This window comes from Tinamus guttatus, unplaced genomic scaffold, assembly GCF_059628265.1.
Source record: "Tinamus guttatus ecotype Peru unplaced genomic scaffold, ASM5962826v1 Tinamus_guttatus_pri_ptg000150l, whole genome shotgun sequence".
Taxonomy (NCBI): domain Eukaryota; kingdom Metazoa; phylum Chordata; class Aves; order Tinamiformes; family Tinamidae; genus Tinamus; species Tinamus guttatus.
Genome location: NW_028288684.1, coordinates 1417383 through 1437433, shown reverse-complemented (window position 1 = coordinate 1437433; position 20051 = coordinate 1417383). Strand labels below are relative to the sequence as shown.

The window sequence follows — 20051 nt, the reverse complement described above, 5'->3', positions numbered from 1 at the left end:
ATACAAAAGTTGAGGCTTCAAGAGAAGCAGGATTTTTAGGACTAAGCTTACAGCTGAAGTCAACATGTGTTTTGAGAGTTTACATGTTGAAGTTGAACTAAGCAGTAACATACAGGTGTCACAGCTGCTGAGGCTGTGTACCCATGTCAACTGTTCGGTGTTCTGCTCCCTGAAAATTTGGTAATGTTGGGATAAGAACTCATGGGAATAAAGTTTGATTTGACTAACCGAGTCCCTGCTTACTGTTTACAGAGTGGAGCTTGACAAACTCATGTGGCTGAAAAACCAAAGACAGGTAGTTTAAAGTCAGCACCACCATCCTTCTAGAATCCAAGGAACTTCCAGAAACAGTCACTGAAACCCTGAAGCCATCAGGCCTGAGCAGGACAAGGGCACAAGGTGCTGTAACTAAAAGCAGATTTGCTGTGTTCTGCTATAGTGTGGCACTGTTAGTACTAAAGGCAAGTCTAATATTAGATCTTAACGCATGTTTGATGAACATGATACTTAGCTGTAAGAGCAAGTTTCTTGCCAGAAGAACACCAGGCATCCGACCTAGCTGAAGGCTTTCTCAGGTCATCTGAATTCTACTCTTAAAAGCAGAGAGCCTAAACACAGCACGTTCTTCCTCTGCAGAGCCTGCAGATACAGCTTTCTCCACCACTTTGAAAAACCAGCCAGCAGCAGCGAGGCCACTGCAAAAGGGAGAATCCAAGAGGCAGTGACCGTCTTCCACCCCACAAGGCCAGTTTTTAAGCGCAGCTCCTGGCGCGGTGCCCGTCCTGCTCGTTCTCGCTCACGCAGCAGCCGCAGCCGCGCTGGGCTCGAGGCAGGGGCAGACACTGGCCCTGGCTGCCCCAGCAGTTTCCCTCGCAGGCTGCAGGTGCCGCGCGGGGAGCGGAGAGGGCAGCCCAGGACAGCGCAGTCCCGCTGCCTGACCCGAGCCAAGGGGAACTTGGCCGCCAGCCTCCCCAGCTGCAATGAAACAGTACCTTAATCCAGGGCGTGCACAGGCAGCTGGGAGCTGCTCCTTCCCTCTCCTGCTCCATTGCCCTCTAGTGGCACAGCTTCCTTCTCCTACAAAAGCAGATGTTTTTTCTGCCTATCTATCTATGGCGTTAGCTTTGCTGCCACCTCTTAGCCTCGAGGGGCAGCCGTATGGCTCAGCCGTGAGGGATGGTGGGGCTGTGCTGCAGTGACTGCTTCACAGTGGTTCCTGCAGCCCTGCACGCTCGGGTCCCTGGTGAGAAGAGCTCTGCAGACAGGGACCAGGTGGGCACAGGAGCACAAGTCAGTGCCCAGACTGCAGGGCCCCCACACCAAGCAGCTCTGCCCCTGCGTTTGTGCCTCTCAGGTCCAAATCTTAAATATTGTGTCCCGGTTCATGCTCCAACACCAAAAAGGCATTGACCTACTGCAGGAAAACAAAGTGACCAAGGGGGACAGTGGCAAGAACAGGGTTTGTCCCCTTCCCTTGAGGGAAGGCAAAGGGGATATCTTACAGCCTTCTCCACTCACACAGTAGAAGGCAGAGCCAGACTCTTCTCAGACACACACAAGGGGGCAAGATGTAACTACAGCCACAAGCTGTAACATGAAATTCCAAGCAGGGAAGAGTGATGAGGCCACAAAGCACCGTGACTGGTGCTTAACTGGTCAGAGCTGAAAGCCACAAGCAGCCAGGCCTGCTTTGCACAGGATCTCCAGCAGTGTCTTCCATTTACAACAGTTACGTGCCCAAGAAGTGACCCAGACTCACTGTTCCCCTCCTAGAACTGTGGAACATTAAGACACTTCTGGTCATCTAAAGCAGACTTCCATACTTGAGGGTTTTATCAGACCTATACCTCACCTACTAGGATACAGTTTTAACATCCTAGTCCCAAAACATGGATGAGGAGACAGCAGTAGCCAAGCTTGAGTCTATCCATGTCCTTCATACTATGTGACTACCCTCAACTAAGCATGTAGGTTTATGTACTTCATTAGCTGAGTATTAGCTAGTTATGTCTCTACTCCTCATGGTAGCTGATAATAGAGCTCCAGCTGTTGAATATCCAGAGCACTTCAAGGAAATCCTACCAAAACCCTAACCTCAGAACTGCTTCAGAACAAGGAAGGCTTCAGCAGACAGCTGCACTGCAGAGAACAGGTAGAAGCAACACAAGAATTCATGCATTTCCCTTGCTACAAGCATAGCTTGAGAGAGGCTGAGGGTATTTCACAGTGTATTCACAGTGTGAGCCCAGAGCTGCCAAAGCACAGCTCGACCACGTCACGCACAGGAATTCAGGCAAGGCCCAGGTACCTGCATGCTCAGGGGCTGCTGAGCACAGGGCTACAGCAGCAGAGCCGGGACTGAGGGCGAGAGAACAGCCACCCTGTACTGCAGGACCTTCTCCAAGCTCCCAGCCAGCTGCCCTCTGCTCCCAGGCCACCTGCTGTTCATATTATACTACTCAATACTCATATTATGCTACTGCATAATACATGGGGCATGAACTATTCTTTGGCAGAAGACAGACAGGAGGGGCAAGCCTGCCTGTGCTAGATACTGTTTCTTCTTATCCCCCCTTCCCCTCCTTCTACTGACCTGGAAAAAACCCTCCTGCTGAGGGAGGTGGTCTCAGACTCTCCCTGGCATGTCCTGCAGACCATTCTCCACCCATGGTCAGGACAGGGCTCTTGCTTAGAGGTAGGCAAGTCAGATGAATAGAGGAACAAGCAGCACTCTGCAAATGCATCCAGTTATGGTGTAGTGGGTCTATTATCTGCATGTAAAAGCCCCAACTGCTCATTAACATGGCAACAGACACTAAACTAGTCCAGAATATTGCTGCTCTGCCCAGCAGAACCTCGTGTCACAGTTTATTTGTGAAATAGTATCTACATAGAAATACATCAAGTACATTGGAATACAACTGCTTCAATTCATACCAAAATAGCAAGATATTCTCCAGGAATGAAAATAAGTTTAAGTGCTTCCCTTTTTGGAGCCTTCCCTTAGGGTTCAGTGAAATTCACCTCCACAGCAAACTTCTCGCTGTAGACTTTCCATGTTTTAGACTTGTGAGGGTTGTCCAGCTCATTTCTGGGAAGGTAGAGTCTGAAACACAAGATTCAATAATGTGTTTTGCAGTCGGAAATAGTCTTGGCCTTTACATAAGCCAAGGGGAAACTTCAAGTTCAGATACAAAGCATCAAATATAGCCCTAGTTTGAGTTCAGACAATCATTAGCCTTAACTGCAGGGGACTCCTTGCCTAACTATTCCAAGAAACACCATTAACCTGACTCCCCCCTTGCCCCTCATGCCCCATTCTGTTCTTCCAGAGCCCCAGTATATCTGCAAGACTCTTACTGAGTTCAGAACAGAGTTATTTTCAGCTAAATATACACGTAGAAGGCTGCTTTGCATCTGATGCAGCACTCAAGCTCAGCCAGGTTTCCCACTTCTTACACTCTCTAAACAAGTCTGTAGTGATGACTTTGGCTGCAGCAGGCTGGCAGTTGCAGTGAACTGGAGGACAGGGGGCTGCCCTTGCAGCAGACAGTGCTGCTGCGCTCTCAGTCAGCCGCTCACCCCCCTTCACTCCGTTAATCCACCTGGATCTCTACACCTAGACTGCAGGGTGCCTCACTGGCTCAGCACTAAGCCTAGATTTATGGACACAGACTCACTGCTACCCCCTCTCACAATCCCGTGGGACCAATTAAGTCAAGATAGAAGTGATCACTTCCTTGTTCCCTCATCTAAGTTATCATATTTCAGTACAAAGAAGGACTGACCTTCTGTCTCTGCATTTCTATATCACCCTACTGGCAAGGCCAACAAGACAAGCTTTTGCTGGCTGATGTTCCACCAGGAGTTCTAGTCTCAATAAGAAAGAAATGACTGTAGTTTTACCTTACCAAGATCTTGAGAAGCAACAGCCTAAAGAGCCACTCTGTGGGATATGAAGTATCAGCATCTGACAACTCTTTTTCCCCTCCTGCTAAGCTGCTGAATTTGAGTTCTAGCTGCTCAGGCAGCCACACAGTAGAAACCTATTGTCTGAGGGGTTAGCAGTATCCAAGTATTGTTAATTATCTTAAAAGTCAAAAGAGCGAGCGAGGGAAGAGTCCAATAAATTAACCTGATTAAGATAGAGATCTCACATGTTCCAAAAGTATTTGGTACAGCACGTATGTGCCAAGTACCTGTTTACAAGTTAAAATGAAGAATGAAACCAGTACCACACAAGACAACTAGCTTGGGGCCTGTTTTATCTCAGCTCTGAGCACTACATTTAGCAAGTCAGTTTTGTTCAAGCACCAAGAGCAAGGATTTCAAAGGAGTCACTGATTACTTACCTGTTATTCTCAATGAAGGAAGTGTTAAACCAGAAAAAGAATGGGCAGTCATCGTAGCCTTTTGGGAGAGCCTAGATATAAAAAAACCTTGTTTAAGGACTTCATTAGACTCATTTTTACAGATTCTCACCTCCTCCCATCAGCTGGCTTTCAGAAGCTCCAGCCAGAGGCAGCCCACTCTAGCAGCCCCCAGCACAGCACCAGAGTTGCTCTCACTGGAGTTTTCAGACTAGACCAGCCAGACTTCATGGGAGGTGGTTAGAGACTGGTTAAAAGCAGCCAGGTAGCTAAGACACCCCAACTCAGTGCCCGGGTGAACAGCCAGGCTCCCTCCTTGCCTGCCCAGAGGGAGCCAGCAGCGCTTGCTACTTCCCCACTCCCTGCACACAGGACGGGAGAACAGCTGCTGCAGTGGGGCTGCCCCACAAAGCAGCGCTCTCTGGGGCAGGAGGCAGACCCTGCTCCACACAGCAGCAGGGCTGGCCAAGAGGCAGCCACAGCTTGCCAGGCTGCTCCCACCCGGGCTTCTCTTCATGCTCTTCTACTTACTCGTGACTCAAATCTGACTTTCACATCACTGCTTATAACAGGGCTGTCTTCCACACCAATGACTACAGAGTTGTCTTCAGAATCAAAGAAGAGCTGGGCAAGAAAACAGAGCAATATCTTCATTAAAATCTAACACGAGGAGACAAGAGATTAATTCATGACAATACCAAGCTACTCATTCATTGCAAATGAATAAGACTGCAGGGCTATAACAGCAGCCAACAACTCAAGTCACTCAGGTCCGAGGAAACTGTTACTTGTGTTTAAGTGTTGACTTCTGTGAAAATTCGAAGTCTTTCATCATATTTTCTCTGTTTTTCCTATGAGTTTGCAAAGTTTGGCTATTTTACCTTCAAGAGAATTTCCTGTGTCTATTTAGGTCTCGTGCAGTATTTAACAGGACCACATGCCACAGAAGCTGAAAGTTCACTTGTACATTGACTTGGATAACCTGAATTCATGACTTTCTTACCTTGCAGTTGGCCTGAGTGGCACAGACACACTCCAGCACAACTTGCTTTCTCACTATTATCTGCACTTTCATATCAGTTCCATTGCCTTTCCCAACCCCTAGGGAAAAAAAAGTTGCATTATTACCAAAGTGCACCTTAAGTGGCAATGAAAGCCAAGCGCAGCCCTACTTGAACATGTCCTTTTTCAAAAGGCCTTGCAACAGATTTTAGAGAACTTGGATGCTGAAAGCAGCTCAAATTTCAAGGGTGGAAAGCTCCACATTGCAATAGCAGCAAATCCTGCTAGGAGTGGCCTACAGGTTCTAGCTCCACTTGCTGTGGACAAGGACAGTGGTTTAAGACCTCCCCCCAAGAGTGTGTAGGGCCAGAGTTTGTACTCAACCTTTTGCCAATTACAGCTACAAAGGGACTATATGAGTATAATCAAGCTGGGGAACATAAGTGTATCCAGTTCCATATGCTGCCAGCCTCATATCATAATGATTCCCCTCCCAAAGCAGAGCAGGTTTGATGTGAGCCACCATTTGACCCAGACACCCAGAAAAAGACAGATTTCAAAAGGTGGAGTGAAATTGCATTCCAGGGTGCTTCTCATTGCATTTCAGCTGTGCTATTTGAGCTCTCAAATCTTAACATGTTTATGTTGGGCTTAGGAAGAGAGACAGTGCAGAGTACAGTTGCCTGTACTAGGAAGCTATTACCAGATAGAGGAATGTCCAAATTCAAGTGTTCTTACCATGTATAGAGTGGATTTTGATGTTTTTTATTTTGAGTTGTCTCTCTGGTGGGAGTTTCAAGTTATACTTGTTTTTCAGGATCTCATAATACCCAACATACCTACTCTGTAATGCAAAAAACCCAGACACATTAAGTACAGCTTGTACACCTCACAGACTAACGCCAGTCAAAAGTAGGATTAAAGAGATCTCCAAGTTTGTAGCTCATTTAAGTCTAGTACCAAGTACAAAGTATTTAGTCATTCTCTTCCCCCTCCCCAGTTCAAGGAACCCCCTTATCAGGGATCTAGAGAGGCTGAACTAAATTTTAAACAGTATAACTGGAATTTCAGAGGAAATCTGTATTATTGTGTCTAGCAGAAAGTTGAAAGTTAATCCTGTATATTTAAGCATTTCACCCCTTATAGAGCTAATTAAACAATTAGATACTGCAAGATGATGGTTGCACTCCATTCTGTTTTACACCAGCACTGGAATGCCTCAGCCACCAGCTCTGTCTCAACATATCTCATGTTATGTGTTAAGTCAAGAGGAGCATGGACTCAAACTGAAGTCTCAGGCAGTCTCAGGCACGTTTCTTGCTTCATATGAGCACTGCCTGTGCAGGATGCACTCCTCCACCCAGCTACAGCAGTACCAGAGCCCTTCCTAGGCCAGCTGGAGGCTGCAGCGAGTCACTGAACAGCCCAGCTGTCTTACAGGGCCAGCCTGGATACCATCAGGAAGGGCTAGTGAAGTGGCAGCACTGAGTGTGAAGCAAAGCACATGTGTGTGAATAAAGGCAAGAGATACAGTACAACCCTGCCAGCTGATGGGCTATTTGCTGCATAGAAACCCTGAGTACAGTAAGTTTGGGGGGGGCAGAATACAGTAGGAAGCTACAACTCAAAAGCTGGCAAGAGAAGGGCTTAAAAGCTCTGAATTGGTTTGGCCACTGCTACTGGACCTGGCCAGGCTTACCTGGGAAGGAGTTTCAACTCCTTGAAATTTGGTACTTGTACTTCTGTCAGTTCTTCTTTCCCCAAAGTAGTCCAAACTCTCCTACATGGGAAGACTGCAACTGTTAAGATTCTCCCACCATTCCCCTTCCCATACAGGAGACAACAGCATAGTTCTTTTTAATTCAAATCTAGCAGCAGTTTAAGCCAAGCATGAAAGTGAGGTAGACAATACTTGTCCTAGTACATCTTAAGAGAGTTTAATTAGAGCAAGAATCACAAATTAAAGACAGACAGGTTAAATAGTCCTTCACCTAGGAGACAGCTAATAATTTTCTGCCTTCAAAGGGCCTGAGCTTACAGATGCTTCTACACCAATTGCTCAGTACTTCTAGCCTAGGACATGAAGGAGTTAAACATTAGTCTGCAGAGATGCAGACTAACCCCAGCAGAAAGGAGGAAGCCAACCTGACAGACATGCTCCCTCAGAGGGCCTGGGCTGAGGGCCTCCAGCAACCCAGGGCTCCAGATCAGCATCCCTGGTCTGCTAGACCAGCACGAACCTGCCCCAGCCGAGTGCTTCCCAATCCTTCTCCCTTTTCCCAGAAGGGCTTCCTGTAATAATGCTGCCAGTAAAAACAGAGCCACCAGCAAGTCTTGATGCCTCACACTACCTTGTGGGCAGGGACAGCAAGGGAAGCAACAACTGTACAAGGCTGCTAAAAAAAAAAAAAAAAAAAAAAAAAAAAAAACACAACCACACACACACACAGCCACACACACACAGATACCAGCTTTAGTAAAGCCTACTCAAAAGCCACTTAGAGCAAGTTTGTGTTTTAAACCTGTTATGCCTCACCCCTTGAAAGGTTTGAAAGTTCATATTTTATTAGGTTCTACTCTCCCAAACCTCTCTGACCAGAAAGAGCCTTTGCCGGAATGAAGTCAACATAGGAGCCAAGTTCTCAGAAAGCTTTTTTCAGGGACTATTTCCAATATCACCTTTTTCAATATAAGCTTTCTGTAAAGCTTATATTAGTGGATTAGTGCAATCCACTAATTAAATACCAAAGAAGCACCTGAAAGACCAAAAGAGTTGGGAGGGAAACATCAGTTTTTACCTTTGCACTCTCAAACTGGTCACTGTCTATGAGCCAGGTACAGACCATTGTTCCAGTCCTGCCTGGAACAGGAGTGAGACATTAAACTACAGCAATTTTCAAATGTATTTATAATGTTTTACAAAAATGAAGTTAAACAGCAAGATGGAAAAGAATGATATTAGTGGCACAGGCTAAAAAAACAAAGCCATTTCTGAGAAGAATAAGTTTAAGACAAAACCTAGCAGTTGGCTGTGGCAAGAAACAGTTGCTCCTTGAAAGCAGGAGCCACAATTCTGTCTAATTATTAGATATTTCAAAAACTGACCCAGATCAGGTGCAGAAAACAGAGTGCAGTATCCCACATTAAATAAACTGTAGACTGGTACTGCCGTCTCTTACAAGTCAAGAGTTACTTTTCTGCCTCAACTTCTTTTCCAACCTTGCTAAGGCTGGAATGATTCCCGACTGCTACTGCAAAGATGTTTTACATCAGGGCTGATGTCTTCTGTGTGCTAAGCACCTTTAATCCAAGTATTTGGAGTAGTAACAACAGGCAGTTGAAGATGGGTCAGATGCATGCAGGAGTTTGGTTTATTTGCCCAGCTCTGTACACACTTCAACACTCCAGACTGCAGACAGCACCTGCAGGTCAGCTCACAGGCAGCAGCCTTCACTATCTGTGACTTGAGGAGTATCTTCTGTTCCACTTATCACAAGGCCTTGCGTATGTGAGATTCATCAGTACACAGGATACTGCCCATCCGAAAACTCAACAGCTCCAGCTACATCATCACGCAGGATACTCAGTATAGGTGACAGGCTGCCAGGGAGCTGCAGCTCAGCACTTCTGGAAGCAGCAGCTTCAGGGTCTCTCTATCTCCAGCCTCTATCAGCTGGGACAGAATGGCTGGAACTGACTGAAAACCATTTTAGAGACCAGTTTAAGAATTAATTTAGACCACTTAGAAATGGGGTGTGCAACACTGAGCAGGCAGCATTATAGTACTGCTACTCACAGTGTGAGCAGCAACCCACAGTGATGGGTTTAGTGCAGCTGTACAAGTGCTGGCCACTCTGGTTTGCAGCTGTACTTGCACACCATTCTTATCCTGACTGCTTTGGTTTGATTAATTTGTGACATGCACATCCTACCTTTGCCTCCTTTGCAGTGGATGGCTACGATGTTCTTTTCATCGTGACTCATCCACTCACGGACACTGGCAGTGAACTTCAGCATCTCCCTGAGCACGAGAAATTAGTGTGACTGAGATCCCATGTAGAACTACTTACTGCCCTGCTCTTTTGGTTTTGCTTTTTGACAATACTCACTCTAGTGCTGGGACATTGTGGTCATCAATAAAGATCCTCTCCACCCTGTAATGGAAGTACTTGGGGTCATAGCCTTTTTCACCTTGGGGGAGGAGAAAGAAAAAAAAAAAAGAAAAGAAAAATCCAGGGTTATACTAGGAAAAGGAATATGTTTGTAACAGAAGTGCCTTTAGACTGCTAACTGCTGGCCTGAACATATAATTGAGTGTTCAAGTACAGTACTGAGATCCAAGGCGGGAGGGAGAAAAAAAAAGAAAAAAAAAAAAAAAAAAAGGCAAGTTATGCTGGAATACAGGCTATTTCCCCACCACCACCCTCCTTTGATTAGGAAGTCAGAGCTCAGAAACAGCCACTCCTCCCCATAGCGGCTACTTGGGGCTCTGAAGCACGCTCAGAGCAAACCCCATCAGCAGTCACCTACAAACAGGCTGAGAGAGCTACTGTGACCTTCCTCCATGACCCTTCATCTATCTTCTCTGCTGGCAAAGAGGCCAGTTTTGCCTCTTCAGGGCTTCAGTGTCAATTCTTAGTGTCATAACTTGCTAGCTTCCAGCTCCAATGCTCTACTATTTAGCTGTGAATAGGTTACAAGAGAGCTGTTCCTATAGCCTTTTTCATTATTTCAGCCACCTCTGGAAACAGATAGTGAAGGCTTAGAATGAGGTAAAAAGAGTTGACACCTAAAACTCCCCCAAATTACCCCAAGTTTTAGCTCTAGTTCTTAGTGTTGCAGAAGATGGAAGCAACTGTTCAGCATGGGCAAGAAAGCCTGAAATGCAAAGCATCAAGGTTTTCATCCTTGTATAATCACTAGATGCTTAAGACCAACAGTCACCTAGAAGCTAGAAGGCACTGGTAGTTACGTACTTTTAATGTGAAATTCTTGCAGATCTCATTGCCTGCACATTTGAGAGGCTTCTCCATTTAGCTGCTAACTGTATATGCTATATTGAAAAACTAATATACTCACTGCAGAGGTTGTAGACTTTATAGTGGTCTTTGTGTTTGGTGTCCAAAAATCTTGCAACTTCCTGAAAAGTTAACAGATACTAATTCCAAGTCCAGAGTAGTTAGTGCTCTATTCTTTATTTTTACTGCCCCCTCACTTCTTCCTAGTGTAATGAGCAACCACATAAACAAACAGCACATAGGCAACAGGCTTTTATAGTCCAGCTGTTCAGCTTCTCTCAGCAATGCTTTCAGAATAGACTCTCTTCCTCCACATTTATGATTAATATGAGGCAGTACTGTCCCCCAAAAGCCGTGAGTGCTGGCCTCACATGCCATTTAGAGGACTAGTGTAAATAGTCTGAACTACTACCAGCCTGGGAGAGAACAGATTTGGCTCTGAAGTCTTTACCTTCCCTTGCAACCTCCCAAAAAAGAAGGTCAGAGCACAAAGTATGTCCACATTCTACACATGATAATGCACGAGCAGTGCACCAAGTCACAGACTGTCATTTAGTCACTCCAACCAGCAGGACTAGACAATCTAATCCACATACAAACTACTGAAAACCTAGAAGCAAAGCTGCATTCAGAAATGCTGAACTTCCCAAAGCAGAGGAGCTGCTTACCTTTATTGGGTTCCTATAGAAAGACTGCCTCCCCGAAGATGGAAATGACATTGCAATAATACGATCTGCGAAGACACACAACTCAGAAAACAGCATTACGAAGCTGCCAATTCTGCCCTAGCTATAAGAACTGCCTGTCCATTTCTGATATATTTGCTGTGCGTTTAGCACAGCTACAGCAGGACCAGCTGTTGATATGGAACAGAGCCTTCCTGAAGGAACAACTACTATTAAGCAGTCTCTGTAGGATCACAGATGCAAAACTAGTACAGGCCAGTCAGCGGCTTCTTAACTCAGCTTCCCTAGACCTCAGGGGAAATTTATCATTATGTATAGCATATAAAACCTCTCAAGAGGTTGAGAATCTTTAAAAAGGACAGAACCAAGAATCCATATTCTGAAGTCCTAGGTTTTAATATTCAGTTAGATTTCATTAGTCTACTGAAAAAGGCTTCCTTTACTTCATCAGTGTTCAGTTAACACCAATTATTGCAGTTAAGGGGAGATTACAAACCAGTAATGTAAGTGAGATCCAGATCAAATCCATCTTTCATGTAACGCCTTTTGTTTTCTGAGACCTGCCGAAGAGGAGCAGAGTTAGTCTTCCTAAGGAATGCTAAAGATCAGCAAGTGTTGCCTATTACTAGGAAACACCATTCATTTGGACTTTGAAGTTAAGTCATGACTAGTAGAGCCTCATTTTGCTACAGCAAAGTTAACACTAACTGAGAATAGCCTTTGTTACTACAATTAATAGCAGCTCCACTGAGAAATTTTGCTCTGAAGCAAAGTTCATCCTAATGGAAGGAATATTGCCAGCTCTGGAAGCTGCAGTATGAATCTGTCATGGGGAGGACAGACTATGGGGGAAGCAAGGAGAGTTACTGGCACCAGGACCAAGACTGCTTGTTCCTAAGTACATAAAAGGACTTGAGCTACACTGAAGCTGGAGACAGAACTCCAGCATCCTGTCAATGACACAGGGCAGGGACACAGCTCAAGCAATATTACCAGTGTCAAGCCAATGGCCTGGGGGCAGTCTTGCCACCCATTCTTTGTTAATGAGTATCTGGGGAAGAAAATAAGAGTTGCAAATAGCAGGAGCAGCCCAGCTGTGTTACCAAGCCTACTTACCATCCTCCTAGTCACCACTTCAAGCTGTTGCTTTTGTGAAGCCAGGCGGAATATCCTTATGAGAATGACAATTCGCAGAACTCGGAAGATGGTAACCATTCTACATGGGATCCAGGTTCAGCCGGAGAGAGAGAGAAAAAAAATTAAGCCTAGGTGCAGAGTTATTTTAAAGCTATTTAAGAGTTGTTTCAGAGACAGCTTAGAGCTTTATTTCACATACCAAACTAAGACATCTTTCATGGTTCACTGATCTTTGAGAAAAGATAATATAAGCTTGGAGAACACACTGGTTTATTGTCAAAGGCTTTGGGGAAACATGTACTGAAGAGCTCTAATAGAACTAGGCAGCATTGTCTGAACAGGCTTTTACTGGAGCCTCTGTTCAGCATGCAAGAAGTTCCCCCAGCACTTAATACCTGTTATTAAGCCTGAATTTTTGTTCCCTGAAGCTTATTCACAAATCTACATCTAAATATAAATAGCCACTTGAAGAATAGGTGATAAAGCTAGACAGGCTGTGCATCACACCTTAACTAAGAAATCCGAGACCAGAGCAGTATAAACCCTGTGTTTAATCTTTCAGCCATCTGATCAGATGACTTAGCTTTGAGGAACTTTGAACTCCTGCTGAACTTTGAAGCAGACAAGGTGCTTATGAGAGTGGTTCTACAGAGGCAAACTGCACAGGGGAAGCTGCTTTTGCATATCCTTAGGTATCCTTAGGCAAGTCATTTATTAGTTACTTAAGGAGGAGGTATGTCAGCAGATACTTAAAAGCAGCTTATATCCATATTTCAGGTCATATACTTTAGTAAGAATCTTACTACTGAAGTATTCACCTAGCAGAACCTTAAGTACAGGGGAAGTTGTTGAAACTTTGCTTTCCCCTGAAAGTAAGGGAATAGTGTGTTTTCTGCTGACATACAGCCTAAATCAGGAGGATAAGGTTGCCCTGGACACCAAGGTCAAATCTTTATTTCTTCTATCTGCCTCCAAGCCCAGCATCTCCCTGCTATCATCTTGAGAGCTCCCTTGAAACTGGCAGCCAGGCAAGGAGATGGAGTGGTGGAATAAAGACTCCAGAGCCTTTCTCCCTAGGCTGAACTGCAATTTCAAGAAGCAGCCCTGTATATCTGTGGGATTCACCTAGTTTGTTTTCTGTCTCTTAAGAGCTAGTGCTTAATTAGTTAACTAGTCCCAAACAATCACCCAGCTTTCATTTTTCAAGTGATGCTCTTTAAAGGCCATGTGACTTAAGGAAAGCATTTCTCCACACATCCAGTAGTCATAAGCATTTCTCCAAGCATCCAGTAGTCATAAGCATTTAAGAGCCAAAGTTATTTCACAAGCTGTTGCAAGACAGTCTTACTGCTGCCTCAAACCTAGCACAAGTCACAAACTAATCCAAGACTAATCTAATCTTGCCTCCATCAGGAACGGCCTCCTGCCACAGGAGTGCTATGTCTGATCAAACTACACAAACCAGATGAGCCAATTCAATTCATATTTCCATAGAGAGCATATAGCCTCCTTTCCTAGGAGAGGACTGAAGCTTCAGCACACAACTGTGGGGCTTTGGGGAAAAACGCAGCAGGGGAAACAGGATCATCCAGTGACTCTATTTCAAGATTCATTGGATGGAGAACCTCCCTTGGTTCGCTACTTCCCTTGTTCCCTTTCCAGCCCTTCCCCTCCATCGATACACTACGGGCTCTGCTTTCTTCAAAGGGGCTGTGGATCCTCAAAGCTTGAGATGTTAGCACATTTGCTGGCACCACTATTCACTTCACCCCAAGCAGTATATTTAAGTTAATCCCTGTCTTTGAAACTGAGTCTAGAACTAGAAGACCAAAACTGAGCCCCTATTCTTTAGGAGCCGGTACTGTGAAATAGTACTGCCCCCCATCTGTGATACAGTATGCACACTCCTAGCTTTAAGGTGCCCCAAGGAGATTTCTGGAAGACACCAGTAAGAGACTGCACATTTAGCAGCTGTCATGCTGCTCTTACCTTGGTATCTGCTCTGCTTCTGCAAGGTCAGAGAAGGAGTATGTCATGTTGATTAACAAAGTGCCCACCACAATGAATGCATCCAATATATTCAGCTTGGATTGGAAGTAGTTCTTGAAGCTGAAAAACGACAAATTTTAAGCAGATGTCCCCATAACCGTCAAAAGAGCCTATTCTACCATAGGTTGAAGTACTTGCAAATAACCCAGAAACTCAGACTAAAAACCTATACTCAGACTAAAGATAACCCTGCTCAAGGGATATCAATGCTGATACAGCTCTGCAGTGGTCATTTGTAGAGTAATCAGTAATATGCTTTTGGTACAAGAGAGTAACAGACAAAGCTGAGGACGAGGCCCTTGACTGTGATCAGGCAGCTGGCCTACAGAATAACCCAACTCCCAAGCTTAAATAATTGTTCTGCGATTAGTTTAAGGTCTTGCCATACTGACTTAAGTCTTTGACCAGGTCTTACCCTTCAACAAACACTCTCAGATGAACATCAATGAGGAAGAAAAGTGCTATTGCCAAGGAAACACCTTCAAGAATCTCTCTAACATCCCTTCTCTTCGCACCAAGAGCCAAATCCATAATCACAACTATGATGTCCACAATGATCAGCACAACTCCAAAAACTCTGCAAGAAAACACGGATCAACTTGATAAGTAGAACACAGTTACTGACATCCCCAGCTGAGGAGCACAAGTCTGGATTTGTTTTACGCTGGGACAAGTGTGGCGTTTCTCATACAAGATTCAGGTCTGCTTGTGTAAGTAGCTGAACTCAGAATTTCATTTTTGAAGTGATCTGCAAGAATGGCATCGTCCACACACAGCTGCTTATTCTTTGCTCAGACTCCGCTGGAGTTACTAATCAAGGATTCCACAAATATTTAACAGTGCTGCAGACCCAAAGCACACAAGTATCAGGACTGTGTTTTTGAAACTTGCTCCTCTCCCACTCACAAGGTCAGGTACTCCCTTGAAGGAACCGTGTCTAAAGCTTACTTTGTTTCAGCATACAGCAGACCAACTGGCTGTTCAAGACCTGCCACAAAGATCTTAAAAGGCTTACACTGGGTTTAACCAGTAGCATTTACTGGTTAAAATCAGTCAACTGATTTTCTGCTGTCCCTACAGAATGTAGTTATACCTGAAGTTTAAGCTTTCTTTCCCAATCAAGTTTCTTTTTTTAAAGTCACTTTTTAAGGAGAGAGACATGGGATTCAGTAACTTTCAGAAGCAGTAGGGTGGCATCACTGTTTTCAAGGAACCCCAAGATGATCTTACACTAGAAGTAAGAGTTACATCTAACTGCCTCTATATCATTACATGCATGATTTTTACCTGAATCCAAAGGACATCACAAATGGAGATATTTTTCTCCTAATGGTACTGTAAGAGAAGAGAACAGGAGTCAAAACAGATTACATTTTACTGCTGATATTAGAAGAGCAGTGTTGCTGCAGTACTTCTATTTTTGAGTTCCATATCACAGTATTTAATTCATTCAGTCACATTCATGAAGTTAAGGCAGTCTTTGAAAAAAATATAGCTTCTAGGAAATTGATGAAGCATTATCAGCCACAGACCCTAGAAGTACAACATTCCTGCAAACACCATTCTCCTATCACTGAATTTGTGATACTGAAGTCTGCAATATACCAACCAGTTACAATCTATAAAACACTTGGAGCCTATGTAGTAACTATTGGTGAAGAGGAAGACAAGCATGCATGCCACTCTTAAGGCATGACATAATCAATACTTTTTTTCATTGCAGAATCAGGAAAAAGTACTTGCTAATAGCTCCACTACCACCTCTATGCTGTTGGAATACGAGGAAAAGTTCCTCTTCTACCTTTAAAGGGGAATGATTTGGCTTTCAAATTGAAAGCTCACAAGCATCTCAAGACAGACATTACTCTAGAATAGTTTCAACATCAAACTAATTTGATGCATATTCTTAGCACATCAGTAACTCAGCAGTTTAGGATCAGGATAGGTGTTAGAAGCTATGAAGCTGGATCTTACTGGGCTTAATTGAACTAGGCTGCACAAGATAGTCTGTCTAGTCAACAAGACAAACAGAAGTATCTTTGCATATGTATACTATAAAAACATACGCATGTATGTGTATGCATATGTATGTGCGTATGTACACTAAAAACTACATATACAGTACTCCAGTTTTATCAACATCCCAGGGCAGTTAAAGTGAACATGGCACAGCATTTAAGTATTGAAGTGTTTGAGATTCATTCACAAGCACCAAATTCATGCTTTAATTATGCATTAGAGCAAATTTCTATAGAGTGACTTGCTGGACTCCTCTATTCAGGAAGCTATCTGCTTTTTCATTTTGACTTTACACTCAAACTTTTATTGAGGGAAAGGGGGTAAACAAGGCACTTGCTTACTTGGAACAGCTGTCCCGTTCATCATCCTCAGCACGACCATCATCAATCTTTACAGTGGGCTCTTCTGGAGGGCTGGCAAAGGAAGAGCACAAGCTAATGCAGATATCAACTTTATACATTGCTCCCCCTCACTGTTTCGGAACAGGGACTGTTCCTTACTCCTAAACAAGTAGTGAGCAGCTGTCTGGGCCTCAGCACAGCCACAGTATCTGGGGAGGGGAAAACTTCCCTCTATGCCAGCATGACAGGAGCCCTTGGCTTATACCAAGATAATTCTACTTACATGGAGAGAGAAAAAAAAAAAATCTATCTATAGCATAAGAGGATGTGAAGTAGAGCACCTATCCAACAACTGGCAAGCTCCGATCATGATTGCCTTTTAACTGTTTTAAGGTCACTCAGCTGGCTGGATCTTCTCACTCCTTTCAGTTCTCCATGACCTGCCTCCTCTTTCCCACTCCATCGTCACTTCAGTAATCCATGTTAAATTTGGGGGAAGGGGAAGGGAATAAAATATTCACTGAAGTACAATTAATTAAAGAGTCTGCTGATACCTCCAGTGTCCAGTCCACACTCTGGAAGTGTAGGAAGTGTGCAGATGCAAGATTACTTCAGAAAGTTAAAAAAAAAAATGCTATTTCAGTGAAGTACTTGCTCACAGAGTGAACACTTGCATCGGAATGGAGTCCCAGCACAGAGGTGTTTTTGTGCAGAGCAGAATATCAGACCGGAAACTGGAAGACCAGAGCAGCCGAGCTAGTGCTAGGACAGCACTTCTTTCTGTGGCTGCTTGCCATAGCTGCCTTCAAAAAAGTCTCCTTAGTTCAAGTTTTCATTCAGTCATTAGAACAAGCAAACAAACAAACAAAGCCTTGCAGGCCCCAGGAGAACTTCAGAAAAGGTAAAGCCAGGAACTTATATTTCAGTCTTTCCTACAGAAAGGAGACTATGCTGCATAATAGCACAGCCACAGCAAGTCACGCTGTGCCTCTCTGGCATCATTGCCATCTGTGCAGGAGCAGCTGTGTACACACACATTCAATATTGATGCTCCCATGCTGTTCTGAGGCAAATTAAAATGTTTTGGAGGCATTAATGTAGCAACTCAGAAGATCCAAGTATTCTTCATCCTTCCCAACAGGCCCACATACTAGCAGTGTTCCTGCTAGGTGAAACATCCCTGTTTTTGCTAAAGTCTAATGACTTGTTACATCCTACAGGCCCAGCAACCAATGCTAATATTGCACCACCAGATTCAGATGAGGCTAAAGAAGAATGAAGGGTTCTCCCCTCTTCCAAGCATTTTCAATGTTTAAGCTGTTTTTTCCCCTCTTATCTCCAGTATCTACACACACATTTCCTCTCTTTTTTCCTGCTAAGAGATGTGTGGCCTTCAGCTGCTTCTGAATGTTTTTAAAGGAATATTCACCTTGAAATTTCCACTTAACACACAGCTGGAAAGCATGCTTAACTGCTTGTTTCTGCTAGCACAGGATTTTTGCTGCAGGTCACATGCTTGTGCACACATGGCAGGCAGCAAGTTCTGCCTTACTCTTCCCTCTGAAGGAGCCAGGATTGCCCATACACTGAGCACCAGATGCTGTCCCTCAGCTCTGCCACGTGCTCAGGAGTTACAACACCCATGTGCCTTTTAACACCCAAGAACATGGACTTCCCAAGGCTCAGTGGGGCAAGCAGACACAGCTTCAGACATGCAGAGGGGCACAGCTCAGGTCACTTGAAGGCTTGTGAGAAGGAGAATTGGCCATTTGGGATATTTAAAACTCAGTAAGAGCTAAGCCTTGTACATGGACTCACAAGAGGGCTGCCACAGAAGATTAAGCACAACCCAAGACACTTGCTTGGCACCACTAAGGGGTGATGCTGGCCACTTTTACATATAATGGAGAGCAACAGTTGTACCAACAGTACCTGGAAGTTCAGTCTTCTACACAGGAAGAAACCAGGCCACAAGCCCAAGCACGTGGTTTCCACCGTGCTCTCACACAAGGAAAGTTCTGGATAACGCTTTCTCCAGAGGGAGTTTGTTTTGCTCACCTTCCTCTTGCCTATCACCTTGGCTGAAATAAGCTCTGCCACGAGCTACTGCCCCTGCTCTTTCACCACTGGGGTGCAAGGGAAGTGCAGGAGGATGCCCTAGAAGGGCCCGTTTTCCATCCAGACTCCACGCACACAGCACAAGGTGCTGCTCCATGAGGGGCCAGGGAATTTAAGACCTGAGGAGAGCAGAGCAAGGCGCTACCACGAGGGGACCTGGTGGCATTTCCAGAGGCTAGACAGGAGCAAGACTAGCTGCCATGAGCTGCCCCATGTGGCTAAGCCCTCTGCAGTCCCCGGGAGCGACTAAGGGAGGGAACCCGGGTCAGTGATGGCTTCCTTCCTCAGGGCCAGCGCTCCCCAAGGACAGGATGTCGCCGGCGGAGGGGACGCGGCGCCGGGCGCTGCGCGGAGCTAACGGAGCCCGCAGGGTCCCCTCCCTCGGGGCACACGCGACGCCGCAGGCCGCGTCCTCACCCACCTGGAGGCGGCCGCCGGCTCCGAGCCCTGCTCGTACCTCACGGTGGCCATGTCGCCGGGGGCGAAGTGCATCTGGACGAGCAGGGAGAGGAGATGAGCGCGGGCCGCCCCGAGCCCCGCGTCCCGCCCCGAGCCCCGCGTCCCGCCGCTCTCCTCAGAGCAGCCGCGGGGGCCGGGCCGGGTCGCTCCTCCCCGCCCGCCTCATACCCGCCCCCGGCCCCAGTCCCGCGCACTCAGTGATTTTTTTTCCCCTCCTTATTTTTTAATTTATTCTTTACTCTAAAATTCCTCAGCCTCTGCTGTCTGTCCCCCCCGCTCACCCACCGAGGCAGGCCCAGATCAGGCCGCTGAACTGGAGCACACTATAACCCTCCCCAGCCACGGCGGTGGCGACTAAATGCACCCGCCGCCACCGCTGCCACTTGTTTTGCCATAATTAGCTGCTAATTAGGGGGCAATAAGGGGCCTCGCTCAGGGCTTGTGGGATTTGGGACCTGCTGCTGAGCTGTGGGGCAGCCGGCAGGTGCCTTGGGGACAGTGTGGCCTGCTCTGCTGCCCTTGGCACAGTTGTGTCAGGGCCCGGGGTGGTTGGGGCTGTTTTTCTTCCTTGCTACCTCCCCCAGGGCAGGCTCTGCTCAGGAGGAGCTTGGTGTGGAAGAGTGCTGGGCACAGACTGAGCGGCCTTCCTGGGCAGAAAGCCAGGTGCCCAGAAACCATAGCACCCAAAAATCCAGGAACCCAAGTGCTCTGCAAGCCCGGCACCCCCAACTCCTGGAACCCAGAAACCCCAGCACCTAAAAATCCTGTAACCCAGGAGTCCAGAAGTCTTGAAACCCAGGTTTCCAGAAACCATAGCATCCAAAAATGCTAAAACCCTGGTGCCCAGAAACC

General features: G+C 45.7%; 1 protein-coding gene across 2 annotated transcripts; it reads right to left on the bottom strand.

The window, feature by feature from the left end:
- Positions 1 to 2856: 2856 nt before the first annotated feature.
- LOC104572552 (phosphatidylinositol 3,4,5-trisphosphate 3-phosphatase TPTE2) lies at positions 2857 to 19249 on the bottom strand. 2 transcript variants are annotated; one of them, XM_088522181.1, is made up of 18 exons: positions 19162 to 19249; positions 16623 to 16694; positions 15550 to 15597; positions 14678 to 14839; positions 14203 to 14322; positions 12193 to 12292; positions 11573 to 11636; positions 11059 to 11123; positions 10452 to 10512; positions 9482 to 9563; positions 9305 to 9393; positions 8171 to 8232; positions 7072 to 7152; positions 6111 to 6216; positions 5374 to 5471; positions 4902 to 4994; positions 4353 to 4423; positions 2857 to 3106 (listed from the first exon to the last, which is right to left on the bottom strand). In XM_088522181.1, exons 1-18 carry the CDS (start codon positions 19230 to 19232, stop codon positions 3004 to 3006), a joined length of 1548 nt encoding a protein of 515 aa, XP_088378307.1. In that variant the 5' UTR covers positions 19233 to 19249; the 3' UTR covers positions 2857 to 3003. The 2 variants fall into 2 exon arrangements, with proteins under 2 accessions (XP_088378307.1, XP_088378308.1); XM_088522182.1 differs by lacking the exon at positions 14678 to 14839 and having other exon boundaries at positions 19162 to 19248.
- Positions 19250 to 20051: the final 802 nt, after the last annotated feature.